Source organism: Orbicella faveolata, unplaced genomic scaffold (genome assembly GCF_042242905.1).
Source record: "Orbicella faveolata isolate gen_17 unplaced genomic scaffold, um_ofav_v1 contig_36, whole genome shotgun sequence".
NCBI lineage: Eukaryota > Metazoa > Cnidaria > Anthozoa > Scleractinia > Merulinidae > Orbicella > Orbicella faveolata.
The window spans coordinates 4,169,665-4,197,379 of NW_028301565.1; the positions used below are offsets into that span (position 1 = coordinate 4,169,665).

The 27,715-nt window shown below is 41.9% G+C and overlaps 3 protein-coding genes across 3 annotated transcripts; all 3 read left to right on the plus strand.

The window, feature by feature from the left end:
• The first annotated feature begins 2,011 nt into the window (after window positions 1-2,011).
• LOC110053414 (AP-3 complex subunit mu-1-like) lies at window positions 2,012-14,780 on the plus strand. The gene is made up of 18 exons (XM_089274998.1): window positions 2,012-2,136; window positions 2,238-2,316; window positions 3,362-3,467; window positions 6,280-6,392; window positions 6,526-6,647; window positions 6,857-6,935; window positions 7,669-7,716; window positions 7,836-7,868; window positions 8,059-8,172; window positions 8,663-8,733; window positions 8,871-8,919; window positions 10,699-10,755; window positions 11,447-11,513; window positions 11,736-11,782; window positions 11,987-12,031; window positions 12,319-12,369; window positions 12,644-12,712; window positions 13,740-14,780. The coding sequence occupies exons 1-18, from the start codon at window positions 2,102-2,104 to the stop codon at window positions 13,803-13,805; spliced, it is 1,251 nt and encodes a 416-aa protein (XP_089131124.1). The 5' UTR covers window positions 2,012-2,101; the 3' UTR covers window positions 13,806-14,780.
• Window positions 14,781-20,820: 6,040 nt separating this feature from the next.
• Window positions 20,821-25,510, plus strand: LOC149102071 (uncharacterized). Its single transcript, XM_089275280.1, has one exon. It carries the CDS (start codon window positions 21,395-21,397, stop codon window positions 25,508-25,510), a length of 4,116 nt encoding a protein of 1,371 aa, XP_089131406.1. The 5' UTR covers window positions 20,821-21,394.
• A 61-nt stretch (window positions 25,511-25,571) lies between these two features.
• On the plus strand, window positions 25,572-27,683 carry LOC110049206 (uncharacterized). The gene has a single exon (XM_020754987.2). It carries the CDS (start codon window positions 25,572-25,574, stop codon window positions 27,681-27,683), a length of 2,112 nt encoding a protein of 703 aa, XP_020610646.2.
• The last annotated feature ends 32 nt before the right edge of the window (window positions 27,684-27,715 follow it).

Here is a 27,715-nt window from a genome sequence, read left to right on the forward strand (position 1 = left end):
GTGAAAAAACATCAGAATAATACTTTTCTGTGGAAATAAACTTCAACACTTTTGACAAACAATTCGCTAAAAATGGCTAAAATTTGGGTCACGCTTGCTAACAATTCGGCGGCGATATTTGGCTCCTCGTGAAGACCGTAGAATTAAAGCGAAAGACTTCTAGTCAGTATCTCAATCAACTGACTGAGGCAATAGATAGTATCGCACGAAAATAAGAATTTCTGGAATTTGTAAAAACTGCATTTTAGGCTCGCCTAATTTCGGCCATTTTAGGTCGCTTGAGAGGCCAAAATCATGATGCCGCCGGATATCTCGAAGAAAAACGAACGCCTACCTCGGCAAATGTCATAGTTGGTGATCATTACGGATGCTTCATTAGACCGTCAAAAGATGAAGGTAAATGGCCAACCTCGATCTTTTGGTTCTTCCCGGTTTCATGTATTGAAATAATACTGATACAGGAATGGAAAACCAGTCGGCGTTCATCAGTTCCAGGTCGTTCGTCTTCGAGTGATTCGACTTGCTTCCTAGTTTAACGGAAGTAGCCTGACGCGATGTTAGGTAGCCTGCGAACGCAGACGTATTTCCGGCTCTCGCTTGTCTCCGCCAATAACGTCTGCAAACCCGAGGCAGGAACCGATTTCTGTGACGTAGGAATTTTAAGCCAATCACAGTATAGCTCAAGTAGCCCCAGAACTACTGTGCGAGGTATTCGCTGCGTGGAGCACTCGAGTTTCATTCTATCATGGAACCTGATTGGCCAAAGGGAAATAAAAGTCATACGTCACAGAAATCGTTTCCTGGCTCGGGTTGGCAGACTTTATTTTCGGCGGAGACAAGCGACAGCCGGAAATACGTCTGCGTTCGCAGACTAGATGTTAGGCTATAACGCTTTTTAAAATAAAATGTAAAGAAATCAGAATACAAGCATTACAATTTCGGTACCATTACGAATGCAATTCGATCTTGCCTGATCTGCTCTGTATTGATGTATATACAATGAAAAACTGAAATTGATCATATTTTTGTGATTATACCTGTTTGCTTATTCTCAGAAAATGCGCATTAGAGGTTGGTTTTTAATCGAGTCATTGTGATCCCTAGATTGGTCTGATGCCATGCAGTCCCCGTAAAAAGTTTGGAATCTGAATGGCGTGAACGAAACCCGTCTTTTTAAACCACTAACACTTCAGCATTTTAAAGGAGCTACCTCACGGTTTGCGCATCTTGAAATTTTCAGCCCAAATTTTTCAAGTTCGTCGTTTGTAATCCGTGTCAATCTTCTTCATCCTAAACTATCCTTGTTTCTTTATGGTTTATTATTACTCTTTGTTATTTTTGGATCTTTTTTTTAACTATTATTTTCAGGCTTTCTTCAATTTTTAGGTTATTTTATACCTGGCAAAAATAGCTCAAAATACCGTGACTGCCGAGCTCCTCTTTAAGTTTTCTTGTCAAAATTGATTAAATGGCGAGCGAGTTGCACGAACCGTGGGCGTACCTACACAGCCTCGGGAATGCGAAGAATCCTCTCACAGGAATATTACATTAGGAATGTAAAGAATCCTCACACAGGAATCTTACATTGGGAATGCAAAGAATGCTTACACGGCCAATCTCGTTCCCAGAGCCCACGTGTCTTTTGGTCAGCGCCTGACCAAAAGACACGTGGGCTCTGGGAACGAGATTGGATTGCAGCAAATCTCTTCATATCCTCGTGTCCTGGCCTCCTGACTCTGGTCACGTGGACATGAGAATATGGCGAGACTTGTATTTCTGTTTTAAATTTCCTTCGTTAAAATCTGGAAGATCTGGAAGTAGGTGCTGTAATCGAATGGCGCTCAACCAGTGGATACTTTTGGAAAGGAAACCAGCGTTGAATTACAGAGGAAATGTTATTCCAACAATCCAGACAAGCATTGTCTGCAAATGCTTGTTCTAAGGCCCCGCCGGCTAAGTGGAGCAGAGGGCACTGGGAGTGAGTGGACGATTGAGATTTTGTTCAGCGGCTCACTTGTCAGTGGAGCACGCGCATTTGCAGCATTCGCCGCCATCTTGTTTATTCTTCGAAGGTTTTGTTGCTTTACAGAAATTTTTTAATATGATAAACAGCCTTTTTGTCATTAATAATGTCGGGTACGTGCTCACTTCATGTAGTCAAGTGATAATTCTATTTACCTCTGCGGTAATGTTAGAAAGTTTTCGATTGAAGTAAATTTTAACGTCATCTTCCACAGGGACATTTTCCTCGAAAAACACTGGAAAAGTGTTATCAGTAGATCTGTGTGTGATCATTTCTTTGAAGCACTAACCAAGGTTAGTTAGTAATATTTTCTTCATAAAAGTTCCAGCTAGCTTGATACTTTTCATTGTACAGGAAGCTGGCCTTTCGAAATGAAAATCGTTTTATTTTGATTTCACTACCGCGATAAGGTTCATTTCATAGATAACAGAAAGGGGGGAGGGGTGTAATCATGCATCCTGGTTTGCCTGCTTCCTGCTACAGAAATGGCACAGACGCTATTTTTCTCTCAGTTCCATGCTGCACACAAGTCTCCCTGTTTCCCACCCTCCGGTTCCCCTCCATTGATATATCTTGTACATGGTGTACACTTGTTTTCCTCTGAGAGATGTGCATTTATGCTGGGGATATCAAAGTTGCAGTGTTAGTCTTCCATCCATGTTTCTGTTTTCCCGTACTTTGTCTCACTCTATGTCACAAAGAATTTGGTGCACTTACAGCTCTCACTACCTAAGTCAGAATGTTTTTATGAAGAATGCTGTTTTATTATCAGTCAGAAAAGTGGAAATATGTTGCAGTGTAAAAGTTAGCTGACAAGTGTTTGAGAAATTGAACAGCATAATTTTTTATCAATCCAAAAACCACAGGCGTTAAATAATTTTCATATATCATGAACCTTTGAGATGATTATACTTTGAAGAAAATATAAGGGGATTAAAGTCTTTGGAACAATAATTTACTGAAAAGATCTTTTGGGTGCCCTTGATTATTTTAACTTCATTTTCTTGTGCAATTGTCACATTTCAATGACATGTATTGGCTTAGAGCTGGAGTGCAAGGGTACAGTGCAACACTAAGGCAGGGTACATTGCACAATCTCTTTATAAATAAAATCAGCTGTTGAAAGCAGTGCTTGGTGACTGACCAAATTCACTTTATTTTGGACTGAAGCTCTTTTTTTTGTTTGTTTGTTTTTTTGTTTTGTTGCATTGCCATTAGTTGCAAAGGATCCATTTTTTTCTTTTATCTGGTCATGTTTCATTGGCCTATACATGTAGTGTTTTAATGTTGTAGAAACCAAAGTTACATTTTGGTCAAATGTTTATATGTTTCCAACAGGCCAATTCACCTGAAGATGTACCCCCAGTAATTGCTGCTCCGCATCATTACCTCATTAGTATCTACAGGAATGACTTGTTCTTTCTGGCAGTTGTGCAGTCTGAAGGTACATGTATGAGGAAAACAAGTACATGTTTAATTCAAAAAAAACTAAAAAACAAAAACAAAAAAACTTTAAAAACTTTAACTTTGAGAAGTGCCTTGCTTTAGGCTATTATACATATGGTATCCTTCACCTCACACGTCAACTACATGTGTGCAATGTAAAATAACGCGTCTTTTGAGATTGGCTAGAGTGATGACTTTGGTTTTGATTTTATGACACTCATTTGAAAACTGCTTAACACCATATGTAGTTGTCATTTAATATTACATATTATTACATGTACATGTAAACACCAGTGAAATACCAGGATTTTTCCTTTTACTAAAAAATCATATCTTCATCACGTGCAGTGAAGATACTATTTTTATCTTTCACACTGTGAAGATATCATTCCTTTTTGATAATATTTTTCTTTTGTCCCTTTAACTACACTTAAATTTGCTGATATATGATTGAAACATCTGCGGATCTTGTTCGGTCATCTTCGGCAATCTTTGGTAATCTTCGGGAAATGTTCAGAAATGTGCGGAAAATTTCGGAAGCGTTCGTCTGGCCTTTGGAACGGTTTTTGGAAAAGCTTTGGAAATCTTCGGAAAGTGCTTGTAAATCTTCAGAAAATCATCAAAAACATCGTCATTAGTACAGGGCTTCTGATATTTTGCGTGGTCGCGGAGCTGCGAATTTCACGTAAATCTGCGAAATCCCGCGAAATCCTGCGAAATTCGCTAGAAATCTTACCAAATACTTGTCGGCACAACATGTTTGAAAGTTATCTTGGCTGTTGGGGCTGCTTACTTGCTGTAAACTTGCTAAATTACCTTGAAACTTTGTCACTGCAACGAGTAAACAACATCCCAAAACTACCAGGAGTTGTTAGATTAATGTTGCAAAAAACTGGGCAGCAGCCATGATGTAAAAAGCTTTGTCATTGGCACATTTCTAGAGTGCATTGTTGTTAAAAGAGCAAATGATGTTCTCTGTTAAAAATAACCCCGTGGTCAAACATAGAGCAAACCGCAACCTTCATTAATCATTTCTTGGCAAGTACAAAAGTCAAAACGAAGAACCAGAATCAAGAAACGAAGACTGAAAAGAATCAAACATACCATATTTCTTTTGTGTAGTTTGTCTCTTTACTGTTTGCCTCAGATGTTAAAAAAAATCAAGAATTGATGTAAACAGAACTTCGAAGATAAGGCAAACAACATGCAATTGGATAAAGAAGATATTCAACGGAGCAACTTGAATTGTAAATATCTAAGCATAACTCTTGTGTTTTTAATATCCTGATTCTGTTATTTGTTTTTATTGTGTTCAATAAGCTTACTTGTTAAGTACAATTTCATATTGCGGTACGAAGCCTGGGTAAATGCTCTAAGAGTGTCTAGTTTCATTAAAAACGTTCCTCAAATCAGCACAAAACCAATCACTTTCCAGCAAAAGTTGTCCAGAAAACTCCTGCGAAATCAGCCGTTTTTTACCGATCGTTTTTCATTGAAATTAGCCTTGAAAATTCCCGCGAAATTCCCGCAAAATCGTCCATTTTTTCTGTGAATTTGTCCCAGAAAATCCAGTGAAATTTGACTTTTTTTCCTGCGCCCTACCAGAAGCCCTGTTAGTATGTTTATATAACAAACAGAATATTAAATGCCCGGTTGTGGATACAAATTTTATCTTCACATGGTCAACTCAATATCTCACTCATTCGCTGTACTCACTCGTGAAATATCGAGTTGAACACTTGAAGATAAAATTTGTATCCACATGCGTGTGTGTAATATCCTCTATATATCCTTGGTACAATTTGTGGGTATTTTTCTCTGTTTCATAATACATTTATTTATTACTAATAAATTACATTAACAATACACTCAGAACAAAGAAAAATACCAAATTGTACCATGGCTAAAATTGAACCACAACCTATACATGTTTATAGTATGCAGGGCAGCTTACATAAAATTTACAATATTTCATTATTTTTCTACAGTATGTATTAAATTTACTGTTAGTATTTGTATCATTACTTACATGAATGGCCTCATGGTTAGTATGCTTGTCTCTGGACTGAGCGGTCTTGGCCAGGGTCATAGTGTCTTGTTCTTGCACAAGACACTTTACCCTTACAGTGCCTCTCTCCACCCAGGGCTTGAAAAAAGTGCCGTCCGATTGTCCCAGACTAGTAGATTTTCCTTTTGGGCAAGTAACTTTTCATTCTCACTAGCTCGATGGGTAAGTGATCAATTAAGTCATCTACCAACTAAATCATGAAAGAGCAAACTAAGACTTCTCCAGGGCAAGCAAAATTTTAGAGCTACTTGTCCCAAGGGCAAGCTGGAATTCAACTTTTTTTTTCGAGCCCTGAAATGGGTACTGGCGAACTTAATGATGGGGGTAACCTGCGTTGGACTAGCATCCCATCCAAGGGGGAGTAGAAATATTCCTAGTCACTTCATGTAACAGAAACCGGGATAAGCTCCAGCCTGATGGGCTACTTGGCCCATATGTATACTTTACCTTTTACTATACTTGACACTGCTACTGTAATTGGAGCCTAGTTCATGTACAAGTCATGCATTTTCTGATAAATAAGAGTTACAACAAACATTAGACATCCATTTACTCAATGTACACATGTACAAGTCAGTTACAGAGAGTTCAAGCTTGAATTTGTTTTCACTTTATTTTCACAACTGCTTAAGCTGTTTATTTAACTGTAATGATCATGGATGTCTTTGCATTACAGAGATTATTAATAAAGGTGATAAGTCACATTGTTAATATTATTTTTCTTGTAACGTTGTATTTTCAGTGCCCCCACTCTTTGTGATAGAATTTTTACACAGAGTTGTGGACACGTTTACAGAGTACTTTAACAGCTGTAATGAGACGTCTATAAAGGAGCATATTGTTGTAGTATTTGAGGTGAGAAAAAGCTATGATCATTGATGAATACAGTTGTAGAAGTGTAGTTCTGTGTTAAGCCATACAGTACGTGTATGCTTGTGTTCCAATTCATCCATTTTTCTTGAAACCAAGACGTCTTTTTTGTCATTAGTTACTTGAGGAGATGCTTGATAATGGCTTTCCTCTAGCAACAGAACCTAATATCTTACGGGAACTTATTAATCCTCCAAGTATTGTCAGACAAGTTGTCAATACAGTGACTGGTGGTTCACAGTAAGTAACTTCTTATTTTGTGTTGTTGTTGTCTACAAATCAATACATAATATTATTATTATGCTGTGGAAACATGAACATCTTGATACTCTTTAATTAACAGTTCAGTCATGTAGAATTTGATTATGAGTTCCAGAACTGCACAACAACTGAATTAGTGCCATGAAACAGAAACTACATGTAACTGTGTATTGATCATGTTGTTTCAGTGTCAGCTCCCATCTTCCAACTGGACAACTTTCTAATGTTCCATGGAGAAGAACAGGTGTCAAATATACACACAATGAGGTACGAATTGCTTTTGACACATTTCTCCAATGGTTGGTATGAAAATGAAGAGCAGTAAAATCATCAGCCAGCTGACAATGAACGTTTGTAGAAGCACTGTAGCATTGGTGGCTATAAAGTGTGGTAACCTTTCTGGTCTTTGTGGTCTTCTTTCTGATTAGTGTACATACTTGTTACACATATGCAATGCTCTCAAGTGGTATACCATGAAATATTCCACGGGTCGCTTGTATTTTCTTGGGATACACACAAGCTTAGGTGAGTGTGTACACCAGGAAAATACAAGTGACAAGAAGGATATTCCATGGTATACCACGAGAGAGCGTTGCATAACTATTTTATACCATGCCGTAGGAAATACACAGTCAAAGCGACATATGCGCCGCGCATGATGGGAGGGTTGTATGTAATACTGTCAAATATACAACTGCTTTCCTCTATTCTGTTTGGCTGTATTTTCTATGGCATGGTGTAAAGTGTTGTAGACCATACAAATGTCAGGTTGACCATCAAACACTCCCCGAAGTGAATTTTCCATAAGAGGGGGGTGGCAGGGGGTGTATTTCTGGAACTACATGATTATAAGCAATGTTTACGGCTGGCTATCAGACACTTTCCACAAGTAACTTATAGCGCTGATGGTTGGTAATTTTTTACACATACAGTTTATAGGTATATTAAATAGAAATCAGTTTATACCTTATTCTGACTAGAAGATCTCTATTCTTTGCAGATTTACTTTGATGTCATTGAGGAAATTGACTGTATAATTGACAAGCATGTATGTGCACTCATTAAATCTGACTTTCATATAGATTGTGTGTAATAATGTTATTGTCCTTAGTGAACACATTTATACACTCTATATGCTTACTTACCAATAGATAATCTTTTTACCAGGGTTCAACAGTTTTTACAGAAATCCAAGGAGTGGTTAGTATGCACAGTGTACATGGAATGTCTTCATCATTTTAAGTACTCTTTATAGTTTTTTTTAATTTGAAGTAATTACAGTAAATATCTTCATGTGCTTACACTGGGGGAAAACCACTGTTTATTAGTGCCAGGTAGTGAGTGCTAGTTATGAGTGCTAATTAATATTTTTTTCTCCTCACTGACACAGATTGATTCATGTTGTAAGCTGTCAGGAATGCCAGATCTCTCACTATCGTTTGTCAACTCAAGATTGTTAGAGGACCCAAGTTTCCATCCTTGTGTGAGATTGAAAAGATGGGAAGTGAGTTTACACTACAATAAATGTGTTATCCAAGTGCTCAAAGAAAGGATGAAGTAAATAATCTGCAGTCTTAATCCTGATTTGTCTGCAGTCATCTTCATGCAACACACGGCATGGTGCAAGGTGACCCTGCACTCCCACCTCGTCCTGTGCTGTACATTTTTTGAAGTTGTAGGAAGAAGACTAAGGATCCCTTTCTTCCTATCCATCTCACACTGTGCTCTCACCTCGCCCCGTGATGCGTGCTGTATGAAGTTGTATGGAGACAACTGGGGACAAGTCAGGTCTGAATCCATAACAAGTTTTACACATGTATATATGTACATGTAGCTGTACATGTAAAAGTGCAGATTCTTAGATGTAAGTAGGATTGGTGGAAGTGGATTGCAAACTATCAAACTGGGTTTCTGTTTTATATTGTGAAAGCTGAATTTGTTCCATTGTCTCATTTGCTGAAAAAAAAAAAAAATAACAATCTTTTGCTTCTTAGGGGGAGAAAGTTTTGTCATTTGTTCCACCTGATGGAAATTATCGCCTTTTGTCCTATCACATCACAGCTGGGTACGTCATATTTCTCTATTCAATAGCTTACTTTTGTGGGAGGAAATTAAATAAGAATTATGATATGAAGATTCTTAACTGAGACAATTTTACCAGATGGTTTTGTGGCATTCCAATTATTTTTTGTTTTTGTGCAGAACTGTTGCAATTCCAGTGTATGCAAAACCACAGATCTCTTATCATGAGGTAAGTTATTGATTTTCTTCAGATTGTTATCCTTAGAGGTAGTGGTGGGCCGATGATCGATTATAATCGAAAGTTGATCGAAAAGTGTAAGCGACGCGACAATCGATTATGCTTTTTTCATAATCGATTGTTGCGGAAAAATAAAAAAATTTATTGGGGACAAATAAAAGTATTAAAATCAATAAAAATGTACGTTTAATATCTTGGTGTGAGTTGTCTTTTTCTGTGGACTCCTAACTTCTAAGTCGTAAAAGTGGATAAAATATAAGATTGAATGTGTTCACCTGTGCGTACCCTGCCCGCTGAGTTGTTGTCACTTCAAATACACCACGCATGTTTGAAAGATGTGGCATGCTAAGCTGCTTTGTATTTCGTAAACAGCTTAACCAAAACATAAATTACAAGCTCACTGTTTCGCATTTGTAGTATCACTACTATCACTAGCGAATGAAAGGTATTAAGAAACAACATCGCAGCGAAATGTCGAGTCAAATTAATTCCCAAGGTCCTCTCTCAAACCTGCCTTGCTTACATGTTGCTGATGAGTCCAACATGGCGGCTGAAATGGCTGAGTTGGAGATCTGTCGTTATCCTGGAAATGCCAGGTCAAAAGTGTGGGAATATTTGGGTTTTTATCAAGTGAAGGAAGGGCCCAAAACAAAAGAAAACTTGGATATGACGAAGGTAATCTGTAGGCTCTGCAGAACGCAGTGCGCCAACAAAGGTTTGTGGCACGTGTGTTTTGTTGATTTTGTGTCAGTCTCATGGAATGCTTACTGGTATATTTTTCTGATTATAATTGATGATCGATTGGTTGGGGCAATCCGATTATTTCCGATGATCGATTGTGAAATCTCAACTGATTCCCACCACTACTTAGAGGTCAAGTTAGTGTGCATGTTCTTGTATGTTGCACTGTCACACAATCACACTAAAATACCTAGAACATTTTTTACATATCTTTTACTCTTAAACAAGGCAAAAGTTAGAGAAAAGTGCCTACCTCTGAATGTAGAAATGCATAATAGTAATTTCTTGGATGACAAATTACTTCTTTATTTTGGCAAGAAATTTCAATGTTAATATATAATTTCACATGTGGAATTACAAAATTGCCATTGCAACATTTGGCACAAAATTTCTTGATACAATAAACAAGTCATCATTGTAAGCGTAATGTGTCACCCATGATGTCAAAAGGTAATCAAATACTAAACTAGTCTTGTGAAATTAAGAAACAATTTCACTTATGTTTTGTCAAAAATATTTAAATAATTCCCCTCGCCTAAAGGCTCAGGAAATTATAAGAATTTTGACAAAATGCAAGTGAAATTATTTTCTGATTTCACTGGTCACCATTTGATTACCCATACTTATTGCCTGCCTGGTTGGGACTTCTTCTTGATGTGAAGCTATCTGAAAACTAAAAAGGTCTGTACAAGCGCCAACTGGCTAGCTGGTGAAGAACACCAAGTCGGGTCGTTAACTATGATTATTGATTAACCTTGTAATATTACAGTGGAACCCTGCTTTTTCAAACCACCAACTGCAGAGGGATGGAAAGTTGTTGAAAAAATTGGGAAGTTAGGCTAACTTTCTCCCAGTGTTTTTTTCCAAGGGAGCAACAAATACCTTCCAATAATGTTATCATGATCAGGAGGCTCCAAAAATCAAAGGTTGAAAAAAAGTCGAAAATGTAGGTCTCAAACTACAGATATTTTTGGTTGACATGAGTTGCTGTGTTTCCCTGTTAAGGGAGTAATCTTTGTACTGTTTCAGGGTGGTTCTGGAAGGTTTGACCTCACTGTTGGTCCTAAGCAAACAATGGGAAAAGTAGTAAGTACAGCTGGAAAAAAATTAAATAGCACAATGCTTAGCATACATCAGCAAAATAACATGTCCTGCTACAAACATGTACTTTTACGTTGGAGTCAGTCATTTGCAGAATTTGTTTTCTACACTGTTCACAGCCCTCTAGTTTGTCATATTTTTATCCAATCGTTGAATGCGCTGATAGATTCACAAGAGAACTGGACGCCAACGCAAAACGGGAGACTTGACGGGGTAGGAGGTGGGGACTGCCTTTTGGCTCACTTCGCTCACCTCCCCACCCCCAACCCTGCGTGTTTTGTGCTGGCAATCACTTGACTTCACTCGCTTTTTCTTTTACCGGTTCAATAATAGAGAGGTTGTGACTAGTCTGTTTGTTTTCATGCTGTACAAGTATACAGGTATTGGGTTTAGAGTAGGTAAAAATCAAATATGCATGTAACCTGGCTACTCGTTCTGTGTAATTACATGTACAGATACATCATGACTGGATTTTCCTTCAAATAGGGGAGGGGATGGTATTGGAAGGAGAATAATATTTTCACATACATGTTCACTGTAATTCTGTTTTGTATGTATGTTCATAATCTTACATTGTACCTTGAACTTTATTTACCCCACAACGCTTGTGTACGTGTAGTTGTCATTGTTAAGGGAGGAAAAAGAACTCAGGCAAACTGTTTTTGCTCACTTTAAGGTGGAAGACGTGGTGGTGACGGTCCCCTTCCCCAAGCAAGTGTTGAATGTAAATCTTACTCCTTCAGGTAGGTGCAGAAATGATTTAAATTAATTTACCCCATCTGAAAACATGTGGATAGCCTGAAATGCCAGTCATCTCTCGCCCTCGGGAAAGGCTGAGGGCGGGAGGTGACCGACATGTGGACATTTTGTGATAGTTATTTGAATGCTACTAGCCCTATCGTAAAACGTATAGTACTCATTTCTATGACGCAGTTAACAGGCTTTTATTCTTGTCTTTTTCTCAGTTGGAACATGTTCCTTTGATCCAGTCAAGAAAGAGCTTATCTGGGATGTAAGTTCATTCGATTCCGAATTCTCTGCATTCTTAGTCAAGTGATCTGATGTAGAATAATCGTACTCTGTGAGCGTCTCTGTCAACTTTTTCCCATTTTTCGTCTACATTCTGAAGGATCCGTGTGTAGGTGGCTGTTCTTAATTCTCTTTATTATTGTCAAAAAAAAAAACGCTAATGTGTAGTACTGCGTTTTCTTCATAGATTGGTAAAATAATACCACAAAAGTTACCAAATTTGAGAGGAAATGTAAGTGCAACTTTGAACACTTTTTTGTAAGTTTAGTTGCCAAGTTCGTCAGTAGTGTAGTACAGGAATGTTTCCTTGTGAATCTTACATCAGATTATCTGTCATGACAAATACAGGAAACAAAAGTAAATGTCGATACAATATGAGGGACTGCGTCGAAGTACACTTGTGGAAATAGCTTGTTTATGGCAGATGAAGAAACCACACCAGCCAAACTAAGTCTGTTGACTACATTAAGATTACTGGAACATAGCAATATTCGACATGAATCGTTTTTGTCGTTTCAGATGTCTCTTCAGACTAGCGTACCTCCCCCTGACGAATCTTGCACTATATCTGTAAGTAAACTTCTTTTACTCGTCTTCGCTTTAGTGATGTCCGCTTATAAAATGTCACACAACAAGCGCTCTGATTGGTGGAACTATATGTTTTGGAGTTTGAGAACCTTATCTGACGTACTTGTTAATACTGACATGTATTTCGGTTTCCTTGGCAATGATGATCTGTAAGCCGCACTAATGGATGTAAGTTTAGTTTAGTCTATCAGCTCATGTGTTACAGTGGTGAACACTTCTTGAGTGCCAGTAATGTTTTAATCATGATAACTTTTAGGTCAAGTTTAAGATCTCTCAGCTGGCAGCTTCAGGCCTTAAAGTTAGCAGATTGGATATTTATGGAGAGGTAGGTAAACGTGAAGCTTAAAATGTTCAGCTTGTTTCGTGGACGATCTTGTAAACGGCTCCCTGTCTTGAACGTTGATCAGTAAATGTCGTAACATACAGTGTAGTAGTTGGTATGTGGTCCACACGGATGTTGTAGGGCTGTAGGATCCGCGCGATTGTCTCCGAAATGCTCTTGATGCAAGGTACAGTTAGTCAGTGTAGTAGCAGGTCTCGGGTTTCTTTTGGTGTCGTCTAATAATTTCAGCGATGTAGTTCAAGGCATCAAATCTGTTTCCGTCAGATATGTTGTCCGGTATGTCAAACACTAGCCTCGCTCTTGTCGTTAGTCTCATCGTGTCTTTGTGTGACGATGTTTCGTCTGGCTATTTGTCGGTATTAGTCGGTTTTGTGTACACCGTGGTTCGTAATTCGTTGTTGTCGCAGCTTACCAAGCAGTCCTAAAAAAGAGAGCTTTCCGTTTTTTTCGAGCTATTTGGTAAACTGGTTGTTGGGGTTCTTTTCGTTAAGGTGGTCGCGAAAAACGTCGATTTCGTCCTTGTGTACATTGCAGTCCTTGTGTAGCATTGATAGATAGACAGTTGATACGTCGGACACCCCAGACTTAAAAACACCATGACTGCCACTGAACGCTTATACTTGTACATGTATGTTCTTTGCTATTCATTCATTAGCTTTTCTGAGGGATTGGACGTTATTAATTGACTGTGGATTCAGTCGAAAAGGGGTCGCGCGTCACTCGTGCCTGCCACGTGCTTACCACGTGCGTCTCGGATGCTATCAGGGGTTTCATTAAGGGCCGGGCACCAGGCAAATAGACCGGTTGTGAGAACGATTTTGCCTGCCTGGTTTGACCATCTAGAGGAATGTTTTTCTTTTAAAAAATAGAAGTTCAGTTCAAACAGTTTTGCCCGCCTGTAAAAACCAGTTGCCCTCTTGCTGAAAACGTTAATGAAATCCTTGTGCTATAAAGTTGCTAAACTGAGTAACTTGGGTGTCTCACTCTTCGATCTTCCTTTCTATTTCAGAAATACAAGCCTTTCAAAGGAGTCAAATATGTTACCAAAGCAGGAAAATTTCAAATTAGAGTGTAGAAGTATATTTTAATAAAATTGCTCTGAATAGCTATTATTCTAATTGCAACGAGGTAAACTATGAAGAATGGTGACTAGTTTAGTCCAGCGAGAGATAATGAGTTCAATTGCACTGTGTAACTACTGTACTCAACTACTTGTTCTTAGAAATCATATCGCAAATCTTTTCCTAGTGCTAGAAAAAGTCATCTCCTTATCTTCAAATTTAAAATACTGTAAATACATAAAGCCTGTTTCAGTTGTTAGTAGTTGTTCCCCTATATGAATACAGAAAATTCATTTTTACTGCATCAAATCCTCGTTTTCATCACGAGGCAACACAGTGGGCGAAACGTATGCCGTAGAAAGCCTGGAACGAGAGTGAGCAAGGTTGTTTGCGTTTTGGAGGGAAATGAACAGGCTATCCTATGTTCACCCTAATAAAATTGTTCTATTGTTTTTGTTGTTGTTCCGCGCTGTTCGTACAATTCCTACATGAGCTTGAGCATCGAATCGAAAATTTGGGACGAAAATAATGGAAACAAAAATAAGGTCGCGGAAAGTATCGTTCCTCTTGTTCAATGACGGGGAAATTTACGTTAACAAAAATTCGCGTTCATTTGATGAGGCATTAATTTCCTACAAGAGATGAGAATCTCTTATTTCCTATGATAAGGTATAGTGGATTATCGTGGGTATGAACTGCTCGTGACCCGAATCCAGGAACGAGATCGGGGAAAACATAGCCGCAAGAAAACGGGTGGGTAGGGCGAGAAACCGAAACGGACCTTTCCATTTGATTTCAAACCGAAATTTCCGGCATCTTTGGCATAATGGAAAGCACCTCTTGATCTTCCATTTTTGGTGCCGCTTAAACATTGATTTGTATTTCTCCGTTCCGTGTTAAGTTTTAAGTAGTATGTGAAATTAGCTCGCCACTACTCACGAGCTATCACTGGTACTAGCTTGCAATAAAATGGATTACTGTAAAATCTAGCAATGTGGTCTACTGTATTTCATGTAGTCGCTGCCCGGTCCTATACATAGGGGAAAGCGGGCGCATGCTCAGGGAACGCACAGGTGAAAACCTTCGATCCATTACGAGAGACCCGCACGGTTCAACACACCTGACGACATGGAGGTTTTGGCTCACCCCAGCGTGCTTCGCGTTGGCGATCGCTTCGCTCTCTTTTTTAGCTCATTCATGCGTGAAACGCAATGAATGAGGTTTTGTGAGGGATCAGATGTGGACGGAAGTTGTAAGACTGTGGACGGACGTTGTAGACCGTGGACGGAAGTTGTAGACTGTGAACGGAAGTAAGAGGCCGCGAACGGAAGTAATCTGCTAGATTAACAAGTGAATGATGTGTCGTAGTGGTCCTTCAATAGCGAAGGACCACTACATCTGGGGCGTCACAAGGGTATGTGCCGGTCGTAGACCCAGACTTACTTTGCATGGAAATGTGCACAAGGATATCACAGATATTCTGGTCTTGTCGATAGGCAATCTCGTTCCCTGAGTCTTCGTTCCTCTTGACCAGCGGTCGGAAAACGAGAGCTCTGGGAGCAACCATTTCAGGCATGCGCCATAGATGCAGACTGCGCAGTGAAACCGGATGGGCAGAATCACCAGAATTCGGTTATTTCAAAATGGTTCCTCCCAGAGCTCTCGTTTTCCGACCGCTGGTCAAGGGGAACGAAGACTCTGGAAACGAGATTGGTCGATAGGATGTTTGATTTCCAGTCCGTACTGCGCAGTCAGCACCCTAATGTTCATAAACACCATAACGGCTCACTCGATGGAATGCGAATCGATGTGAGAATGTTATTCGTTACGAACCATATACCTTATCTTTTAGGCCTTTCAAATTCTTTTTCCAACAGCTTCATTGATTTTAGCTGCGAAGTTGTTTCATCAAGTGATACAAGAAAGAACGAAGCATAAGAGGCATAAAGCTTCTACCGCTTCGCATCCATAATGGCGGTGGTTTTGAAACTTTGAATTTACTTCATGTAAGTATTTGCGCAATGTTTACATTTTGTGATGTCTTTACATGAAACAAAACAACAAACGCAAACAAATTCTCGAGAATGCGCTGTACGGACTAGAAATCATCTTTAACTTAAACTTGAAAAAGTTTCAAATGCTTTCATGGAAAGCTTAGTATTTAGAATTAAATTTATTAAGGTGTGATCTTATTCATTAACTAGTTACGTTAATACTTCCCATAGGATCAGCTTTTTAAATTGTATTTAAACCGAGCATTTTAGTTGGTAAAATGGGGCATTAAGGTCGACCGTTTTAGTGAACAAATAAAAGCATAATGTACAAAAGCCTACCCGGAGGAACGTGGGCGGAAGGGAAGGAAAGGATAGGAAACGGAAGTGACATTTTCCTTAAGTGAACCAAACTTAGGCAAGGGGAAATTTCCAAATAGATAAAAAATTAGTTTCAACTTCAGATCTGGAAATTTTCGACCCAAAATTCAGCCTCTGTATGTAACCGAGGGTCTGCAAGTTTTGATTATTCTAAATTTTTACAAACTTACTGTGCTTTATATGTATGCAATATATTTTCGGCAAAATATTGATGATACATTCCTGGTTTTCCTTTAAATTTGTCGAGGTTTTGGGGCAGTGAGAACCAAAACAACATTCATTCAAAGACGTAATTTCCCCCCCCCTCCCCCCCCCCCAAACTCCTGTTAATTTCCTTCAAGCCCACTGCGTCATGTGAGCGAAACCTCAGCAAGAAACGACAATTGTAAGTTCTGTAAAAAAAGACGAAGTTTTCGTACGTTTTCGAACATTTGGTTCTCGCGGGGAAAAAAATAATGGGGAGAAGGGAAAGGAAAATGTCTTCAATAACTTGAGCTGTTTCAACGTAACGGAAGTGACATTTTCTTCAATGGTCAAGTGAATCAGTGTTCTGTTTACTTCTTTATTTGCGATTTAAACCTCGAAGTCATTGAAACATTCCAAGCGAACAAAACTGCGCGGCTTGTCGTTTTCTACACTAGAAAAGTCTGTGCCCAGACGACGATCGAATAGTATCCCATGATGCAATTTTCTACGTACGTGACGCAACATCGAAGTTATCATGGATTTCAGCGTGAAATAACGTGGTTCTCTCCCCGGTCTATTTTATATTTATTGCAGTAAAAGGTTAGAAAAGTGCATTATTTAAATCTTTGACACGATTATAATGTTTTGTTAGTGTTTAAGAGCGCGGCCTTATTATAGTATTCTTGTCTTTGATTGTGTTATATGACTATCCGCATCACAAAGTGTTCGTTAACCCGTAACAAGGTCATGAATATTCGCTTTTCTTTGCACACTACGTTGATGTCTTCGATTTTTGGGCATCACGCCAATAAATATAGACATAATAATGATTTTTGGCAAAGAAGTACCGAGAAGTACCCACATTTTTATGACCTTTTAAGCGATCGAAGTGGACTGAAATTTCGTAACATACCAGCGTTGCGCGTGTGTGAATGTCTGCTTCAAGTCTCAGTTCGTTTGGCGCTTTATTCCCGAGCTTGGTCATCTCTTAGAGTCAAAATGATTATTTTCGAAGGTGTTTTGGTTACAAAATGCTCAGCAGTGATAACTAGCCTTTAAGAGCCAGTGCCCATAATTATGGACCAAACAACGGCACAAGTCGAAAAATCGATTTTGCTCATTTTTTGCCCATAGATTGGCCCTAGCTAGTAAACAAACGGACCATAGTTAGTTTCTGCTAATGCAGCTTTTTTGGGGAGAAATTTGCGAAAAACGATTTTTTTTCCGATTAGGCTCAAAATCTACTTCCGGTTTTGCTGAATTTTCCGAATATTTGATTGCTTCGCGCTCCGCAGAACAGCTACTTGAGAATCTTTCAATGGTCTTTACATTCAGCTCAGGTCTTCATGGTATGACTGAGCGAAAAATAAAATAAATCGAGGCTTCGTTTCAGCCTGAAACGAGATCGAACACAAGCGGAAAATATTACGATGTGTTTCAAACGAATTATAGCACTAAAATATCGCCATATTTTTCTATGGGCTATAACTTTAAATGCCATAAAAACACTTTTTACGGGTTAACTGTACACCCACCTGTTTGAAAATCAAAAAATATCTCTGGGCAAATGGTTTTAAGTCGCCCGCCTTGGCCTGTGCTTCTCATGAATTTTTCCCTGAACCGCCGTGAGAATGTAAACAATTGCGTGACTCTGGCGGTCACCCTGAATACATAATTCGTTTCCAACAAACCGCAGATGGCTATCTTAGAACATTTGGGTGAAAAAAGAAAAACATAATGGACCACTTTTAACTTTTATATTTTGAAAGTCATCGCTTTGGAAATTTCGTTAATTAAAAACGCCAATTAAAAGCAATTTACTCGGAGTTCGGGTGTTACTGCTATGTCGTTTTAGGCTGTCGTTCTTTCTCTGATCATTTTAATTACAAGAACGAGTTCTAGAAAGAAAATCGTTCTAAGTTCATTTGTTAAGCGTAATGAAAAGTTGATATTGTTGGTTTGTAGCCTTACGTGATCTGAAGGAACGCTACAGTGATTAAATTTGTATTTGTTGATTTCGACGGATCGATTTTCGGTTAAACCTTTTTCTTTGTGCCAGCACATTTAGTGCTTTTTCTCCTGCTAAAAAGTCGGAAAAAGTAAAGTAAACAAATCCTAAAAGTCATAAATAAGAGGCATCGACAGTGCGAGTGTCTCGGTAAGCTGTTAATTTGAACAATTACTGTGCTGGACGGATTGCTTTCCTGGTTACCCACGTACTATACATAGTTCATTGTGCGCGAATGTTTCTGTTTCAAACAACTGAAATGCTCAGTGCTTTTTCCTTTTTTTCTTCAGTCTTAAAACTTAAGGTTAAAGTTAGGCTAAACCCTAAACTGTTTTGGCGGCCAACCTATTTTTGGCTAATTGCTTAATCAAATTATATATATATTTCATTGAAATTCGCTCCTCTGTGACCGACTTCCGCGAACAAAACAAGATGGATGTTCGCTGTTCATTTAAGACTACAATCCTAGTCAAAAGTGTTGGGACAGTTACGGCAGATGACTTCACAGGCAGCCTCTCTTAAGACCAAAACCGCGCAAGCCCGCCTACCCCCTCCCCCTGTCAATGTTGATAAAAATCTTGAAGAAAAAAAATCCTTGACAATAGCCTCAGAATAGCCTCGTTTCAAGAGTTGTTCGCCTCCTAGAACAGTATTCTCGAACTAAAGAGACGATAAGATAGATATTCACGTCTTATTCCAATAATAGCGATTTTTCAGCAATCGCGTTTGGTTCCAACACAACTGTCTAACCACTTTCTATTGTCCCTTTTTCCTTTTTTCCCACATCCAATCTAGTCTTCAGAATAGCTTCATTTTCATGCAACATTGCTAGGGGAGAGGGGGGGGGGGGGGTCAATTGTACTTGCTTCCATTCATCTTTTGTTCTAAAACGTTAAGGACGTAGTTGAAATCGTGGGTTTCAGCGCGCAAAAATGGGAGGTGTCCCAACAACTTATGGCCAGGATTGCAGGTTTACACTAGAGGAAATTGTTCCGGATTCGTGATGAATCCAGAATGTTTTAGTGCCGGATTGATTTTGCCATTTACACAAAAGTGGACGAAACCGAAATAAAAACCCCCCGGTTTGGTCGTGTCTCCGGAGATTTTGAATCCGGAATTTAAAGTGAGAACTTTGAATCCGAAAACTTTTGAATCCGGAGAGTTTTGTCGTGTGAACGATTTTCTCTCGAATCCAGATATTTTTCCGCCTGTGATCTTTTGAGTTTGCGGTGGAACGAAAATGGCGGATTACATGATCCAGTCGTAGTCGAGTCGTAGGCGCATTGATGGCCATTTGATGGCGGTCGCTGGGTGATTACCTCGTGCTGTTTCAGGTGTAGGTAATCACTTTTATAATGGGTAATGCCATACTCCTCAGAAACCGTGCCCAATTTATACTTTACTGCGCAGATGACGACGATGGCACGATCGAAAACCTCGACGGTTTTCGACCCTAAACCCTAAGTAAATACCTGGAGGAACCTGGCATGATGGACAACAGTACCGTGGTCAGCGAGTTGAAAGAAAACTTCAGACTGTCTCAACCTACCCCTAGCCTTATTTTCGGAGGCATTTTGTTTCTCGTTGTCGAGGCAACAAACTGCTTGTTAACCATTCCATCATGAATGTTCCCGGAGTTATCGTCGTGTATAAACGATTAAGAATCCGAATATCCTTTCACTGTAAACCCCTACTAATCCGAATACTCTAAAATTGATGAATTCGGGAACTCCTTTATTGTAAACCTAGTCCTAGATCGACCACTGTAATGTTTATTTGTCTACCAGTGTTTTGATCTGCAAATTTCAGTTAATTGATCAAACAACCAAAGTAGAAAAGATGGATTTTTTTCCCAGTATGATTGAAACTTAAACACAGTTTCTTCCTCGGCTAATTCAATTCAAGAAATTCCGGGTTTTCTAGCTGAGTTTGAGCATATTGTGTAGGTACAAATTTTCTACACAGCTAGAAGAGCTGAGATGCCGTCACGCAGTTAGTAGTCTATAGAAATTATGGTATTTCCACTTGACTTTATTTGTCAGTCAATGATTCAGTTGCCATAAATCATAGAGGATTGGTTAAGTGTATCTCTGAAACTGCTACTGTGTTGTAAGTTATCAGTGAAATCAATAAAATAAACAAGTGTTAAAATCCTTTCCCGGAGTACTTTAGTAACGTTCTTTATCATGGATGTCGTGGGTGTCGCAATGCAAATGAAAAAACATATATATTTATACTAAGTTAAACAAAAAAAACAAAAACAAAAAACAACAAAAAAAACATTTTCCATTATTTTATCCACACAACGTTTCAAAAATTGCTTTCATCGGATTGCTGGAAACGAATATTTTACTCGAGAGTGGCTATCCGCGTCACGCAATTGCTTACATTCCAACGGCGGATTTTGGGCAAAATCTATGAGAAACACAGGCCAAGGCGGGCGACTTGAAACCATTTGCCCAGTGTGCTGAACGCTCAAAGTATAAGAGATCGTTTTTGTTTACTCTATCATTGCAGCTCTGTTTAGTTTTATTATCGTTTCTATCGTTTCATTGTTCGTGCCCTTTAATCATTAATCAGAGCGTTTTATATCATGTGATTTAGCTATCAATTTACTTTAAAAAGCCAGTCGCTTACATAACCCACGCAGTCATCTCAGTATCGGGGTCATCCGAGTGTTTAGGAGTCAGGAGTTTGAGTTATTTTCTTGGAGTCTATGTGTTTACCTCGCTAACGCAGGATCAGACGTGAGTTTCTATTGTACATATTGATCGCTTTTGTGCTTTTTATGATTTCTATTTTCGCTTGTTATTTATTTAGGTTCGTTTCTGATTACGCAATCAAATTTGCCTTGTAGTTTTCACGCACGTGTACGATAGCTGATTCATTAAAGTAATTTAAAAATCAAGTTTTGTACGCTGTGGTTGACGCTTACCGTTCCCCATGTACTTGGGTACGCGATAGTGAAAAGTCTGATCCTGCGATCGACGAAAGGAGGTAAGCCGTATCTTACTATTTAAATACGGAGCCAGCAACGATGGCAAGCCGAGATGCAGAACCGCCAAATGTCGGCGGAACCAATGAGACCGGAGCTAGAAGTAAAAGGGGAATAAAATTGACACCGAAGGCCCTGCAAAACGCCGTTGAAGATAAACGAAGGGAAATTACGAAATCTCGTAAAAGGCTCCTTAGTGTAATGAAATCGGTAGAAGAGTTAAGCGAAGACAGCGAAATCGAGACCGTCGCGCGTGAACTCGCAGTCGCCTCGGAAGAATTCGGAAAGCTGTTGAAGGAGTTGCTTGACCTGTACGGCCAAGGTTCACACGAAGATCACGTAGGAGAAGCTCACCTCGATGAAGAGAACCATATCTTAGAAAGGGCCCTCTTACTTGTAGAGAAGTTAAAAAATAGAATTAGTAGACAATCCAGCAAATTGTTGGAGTTACGATCTGTCTCTTCTCGTCACTCCTCGCGCCGTTCATCAGTCTCGAAAACTAGCAGTACAATCGCTAGGTTGCGAGCACTAGCCGATGCTAAAGCAGCGAAAGAAGAAGCTCAATACACGCGGCTAATAGCGCAAAAAGAACTCGAGCGCAGGACGCGCGACGCAGAGGCAGAAAGAATTCGTCAACAAGAGAATGCACGGTTTGAGTCCGAGATGGCGATCTTAGGAGCGGATAAAAAAGCCGCGATAGCAAATGCTAAGCTCAAAGTTTTTGAGAACGCCCTATTGGAAGAAGACTTAGAAAGGGAGTCAGAATTGCCAGAGTTCAAAGTTCCCAAAATTAAGACAGAGCAGCGCACTTCACAATGGGTTCACTCTTCTCTCACGCCTGGCCCCCTACCCACGGGAAATTCATTTAGCCACGAGCGCGAACATGATCCGCCAAGCGCGTCAGAGACAACAAAGCCACTATTGTCCGCCGCCCCAAAATTAAAGACATCGGAAAAAACACCTCAACAGCGAATTCCCCTCCTCCCGAACCCAGATCCGCCAGACCAGAATTTAACTAACGAAGATCACAGAGAGCATCGAAACACTGCCTTCCATCGACAGCCCCTCATAGCTTCAACTCCGTTCAAAGATATGACCGGAAGTCAGCTAATTGACTCTCTCACAGTCGTGAACCAACAAATAGTAGCTGGTCTGGCTAGGCAAAATCTCCCGAAATGCCAACCTGATGTGTTCTCGGGGGACCCTACCCTTTTTCACCCTTGGAGGAGTGCCTTTAAAGCCATGCTAATGGATACTGATGTGTCCCCAACTCAGGAAATTAACTACTTAAGAAGTTTCACTAGCGGAGCACCACAGCGCTTGGTTGACAATTACAGGAAGCGACAAATGCGCGATCCCGTCGCGTTGCTAAGGGATTTGTGGGCGGAACTTGAGAAGCGATTTGGAAGCGCTGCGGTTATCAGTAACAAACTGCTAGAGCGCCTGCGAAACACAGTGACGTTCAGCGAGCACGAAAACGATAAACTGCAACAGTTCGCAGATCTTTGTGCTGACATCGAAAGTCAAGTGACATTTCTCCCGGGACTCGCATGCCTTAACTACCCGAGCGCTATCCAACCAATAGCCGAGAAACTACCACAATTCGTCCGCACTAAATGGGAGAAAGAAATCGCGAATTATTCCGACAGCCACCGAGGAATGTACCCCCCCTTCTCCAGATTCTCCAAAATTGTTCAGGAACAACCCAGGACCAAGAACAATCCGAACATCCTCGCTGGTAAGGATGGTGCCCACGTTCCCCCGCCAAAACAACGCAGGGAGCGAGATCATAAATCGTTCAAGACAGGCATTCGATCCCCGGCTGAAAACAACGAAGTTCCCGGAAAAGAGAAGAAGGAGAATCCCGGAAAGAGAGAGACAAGGAGTATGCATTGTCCATATCACGAAAGCAGCGCGCACAACCTATCGGAGTGCAAGGCCTTCGCTGCAAAAACACTGGAAGAACGCACGCAGTGGATAATGGACGCGCGCCTGTGCTTTCGCTGTTTCAGCAACGCTCACATTGCAAGCGAGTGCAACACGCCTATACAGTGCACGATCTGTGGGGACAAGCGCCATAGTGCCTTACTGCACAAGGAGAAACAGCCGCCCCCCAAACTGGAGAATGAAGCAGTCAGCGCGAAATGCACTGCACTCTGTGAACCTACAGGAGGTGTGTCTTGCAGCAAAACCCTGCTGGTGGACGTCTATAGCCAGCGTAGCCCACACCTTACCAAGCGTGTCTACGCCATCGTCGATGAGCAGAGCAACAGCTCTCTCGTCACCAGCGAATTAGCCGACGACCTCGGAGCAGGTGGGCCCCTAGAGAAATACTTCCTATCCACATGCAGCGGTGAGAGAGAGGAGAAATACGGCCGGCGAGTAGCTGGCATCACAGTACGGTCTATCAGTGGAGCAGAGTTTGTCTTGCCTACCCTCACCGAGTGCGATACCATCCCACAGGACAAACGTGAGATTCCAACCCCAAGCATGGCGAGGAGGTTCCCGCACTTGACGGCCATAGCTAGCGAAATACCTCCCCTAGATGAGACTGCCAAAGTTCACTTGCTAATCGGCCGGGACGCACCAGAACTGTTAAAGGTTAGGGAATCCAGGAATGGCCCGAGAGGAGCACCCTGGGGGCAGCGACTGGCCCTCGGCTGGACTATCAGTGGTCAGATGTGCCTCGACTTCCCTAGTGGCCCTGCGCACATTCTCGCCCGCCTCACAAATCTGTCCACTAATACATGGAGAGAGAAGGAGCCTGGAGACGGAAGCTACGAACTGGTGCCCTGCCCCAACCAATTCAAGATCACAGACCCCCCTTTGGAGCGCCCCCCTGATAGTATCTTCAAGACTACGCGAAACGACAACGAGCCCAGTCTCTCCCACGAGGACCGCGCCTTTCTAGAGATTATGGAGAGAGGGATACACAAGAACGCAAGTGGTAACTGGGAAATGCCCTTGCCATTTCGTGATGAACGCCAGACAATGCCAGACAACCGAGCCCAAGCCATGCAACGCCTACAAGGGCTTCTTAAGACGTTCAACAGGAAACCTGAAATGAAAGCGGACTACCTGGAGTTCATGGGCAAGATAATCGAGAAGGGCCACGCCTCTCCTGTCCCGCGCGATGACGCTCCGCCTCCCCCTGGGCGTTCTTGGTACTTACCGCATTTCGCGACCTACCATAACACAAAGCACACTATTCGCGTTGTGTTCGACTCGAGTTGCGAGTTTAGAGGAGTGTCGTTAAACAAAGTGCTTTTACCTGGCCCTGACTTGATGAACAACGTCATTGGAGTTCTAATGCGTTTCCGCAAGGAGAATGTTGCCGTCATGTGCGACGTCGAACAAATGTTCCATTCATTCCACGTAGACCCGGCACACAGAGACTTCCTTCGTTTCCTGTGGTTCGAGGATAATGACCCGTCGAAACCCGTCACAGAATATCGCATGAACGTCCACCTGTTTGGCAATGGACCGAGCCCCGCAGTCGCCACGTATGGACTTCGCAGAACGGCGGTAGACGGCGAGGAGAAGTACGGCGAGGAGGCCAAGAATTTTATATGCCGCAATTTCTACGTCGATGATGGTTTGGCTTCGCTGACGACCGCCCAAGGAGCGATAGACTTGGTGAAAGGTGCACAAGCCACCCTAGCCACAGCTAAGCTACGACTACACAAAGTCGTGTCAAATTCGGTGGAAGTCATGGAAGCCTTTCCCGCTGAGGACCGAGCAAAGGATGTGCGTGACCTCGACCTGCGCAGCGACAGTCTGCCCGCGCAACGGTCGCTAGGAGTTTTCTGGGATTTGGAGACGGATGCCTTCACCTTCAAGGTGTGTTCACCGGAGAAACCATTCACCAGGAGAGGAGTCTTGTCTATTGTCAACTCTGTGTATGACCCGCTCGGTTTTGCGGTACCTGCCATACTCGAGGGGAGAAAAAATACTACAGCAGCTCGTACTCATGGGGGAGCGAAGAGCCGAGAACAAAACCCCCTTAGCCTGGGACGACCCTCTTCCTACCGCAATGATGAACCGGTGGACGTGCTGGAGAGATTCTCTCCTGGAGTTACAGCACCTATCTGTCCCCCGCTGTTACCACCCAAAGGAATTTGGCACCGTGACCAGGGTGGAACTACACGCCTTTTCTGACGCGAGTCAGGACGCCATTGGAGCTGCAGTCTACCTCCGCCAGTTCAACGAAGTAAACGAGATGTCCACGTCTCTCGTCTACGGTCAAGCCAAGGTTGCCCCCGTAAACCCTACAAGCATCCCACGACTCGAACTGTGCGGAGCGGTGCTAGCAGTTCAAGCAGCTCAGAGAGTTATCAAAGAAATTGACGTAAAGATCTCGGAGGTGACATACTACACCGACTCGAAAGTAGTGCTAGGCTACATCACAAACGAAAGCCGCCGGTTTTACGTCTACGTGGCCAACCGAGTACAGCTAATCAGAAGTCTGTCTACCCCAGAGCAGTGGAGATATGTGGAGAGCGAGCAGAATCCAGCAGATTTGGCCACGCGCGGAGTTCCCCCTGACAAGTTAATGGCATCGACCTGGCTCGGAGGGCCAGGATTCCTTAAAAGACCACAAGGTACCCCTCGACCGGATGAAACGTTCACACTCGACGCGAGTGATCCTGAAGTTCGCAAGGGAGTGCTCAGGGCCAAAGTCACAATGGATAAAAGAGGCGAAGAATCAGACGTTTGGGCAAAAAGATTCCAGAGGTTCTCTTCCTTAAGGTCCCTGCAGCGCGCAGTCGCCAATCTTATCGTTGTGGCAAGAGAATTCAAACGCCGTAGAGACTCCAAAGCACGAGGAGTTAACCCTAGGAGTGAAGTGCCTAAAGGACCGGGCAAACGTAGACTTCCAACAGTCGAAGAGTGGGATCAAGCTCTGCGCGTCATAATAAGCACCACACAGAGAGCAGCATTTAGGGAGTTGTTGCGAGATGCCAGGACGGAGCCCGAGCTACCGAGAGAAGTTCAGCACGGCGCAAAGAAATCCCTCAAAGGCTCACATCTGTACCGCCTTGACCCGTTCCTTGACAACTACGGGATCCTGCGCGTCGGAGGCAGATTAAGGAGAGCAGAGATGGAGTACGGAGAGAAACACCCAATCATACTGCCAAAGAATCACCATGTGTCACGGCTTGTAGCAAAACACCACCACCTCCAGGTGCACCACCAAGGAAGACAGATTACCGGAGGAGCCATTCGACAGGCAGGATTCTGGCTCATCGGAGGTCATGACACTGTGACGAAAGTCGTCGGAGCTTGTGTTCCCTGCAAGAAGCTAAGAGGACCACCACTGGAGCAGCGCATGGCAGACCTTCCGCCTGATAGGACTGAAGTCTGTCCTCCCTTCACTAACGTGGGCTTCGATGTTTTCGGGCCTTGGGCGGTGCAAACGCGTAAAACAAGAGGAGGGACCGCGAATGCTAAACGCTGGGGTCTGGTCTTCACGTGCCTCAGCAGTAGAGCCATACACATTGAAGTCCTAGAAGCCATGGATGCCAGCGCCTTTATCTGCGCACTGAGGAGATTCTTCGCGCTACGAGGCCATGCTACGCTTCTTAGGTGCGACAGAGGAACTAACTTCATCGGAGCCAAAACAGAGCTTGGAGAAGCAGTGTCGGAGCTCAACGACAAGAAAGTGGAGAAATTTGTGACGGAGTACGGATGCAAATGGGAGTTTAACCCTCCCCACGCATCACATTTTGGCGGCGTGTGGGAAAGGCAAATCAATACCATCCGTCGAGTATTAGATGCTATGTTTGCCGAACTGGGCAGGCCTCAGCTGACACACGAGTTGCTTATCACACTGATGGCTGAGGTGGTAGCCATCGTTAACGCCAGACCCATATCTGCGCTGCCATCCGACCCAGACGACCCACTACCTCTGTCTCCTGCGATGTTACTGACAATGAAAACACGCCCAGCTGGACCCTCTCCAGGTCAGTTCCTACGCCCTGACATATACGCTCGTCGTCGCTGGAGACGTGTTCAGTTCCTAGCAGATCAGTTTTGGACGAGATGGCGACGGGAGTACCTACAAAGCTTGCAGCCCCGACGGAAGTGGACAGAGATGCAGCGAGACCTACGCGTCGGAGATGTCGTCCTCATGCGAGACGAGTCACGGCACCGCAACGACTGGCCACTGGGACGAATCTCAGAGGCCATAAGAAGTGAGGATGACAGAGTTAGAAAGGTTAAAGTTGACGTTGTTAGAGACGGAGAAAGGAAGACCTACCTACGACCCATCAAGGAGCTTGTCCTACTATTGCCTGATGACGGAGAAGAAGTTGATCCAAAACCAAACTGAATAGTGACATGTAACAAATAAGTAACAAGGAT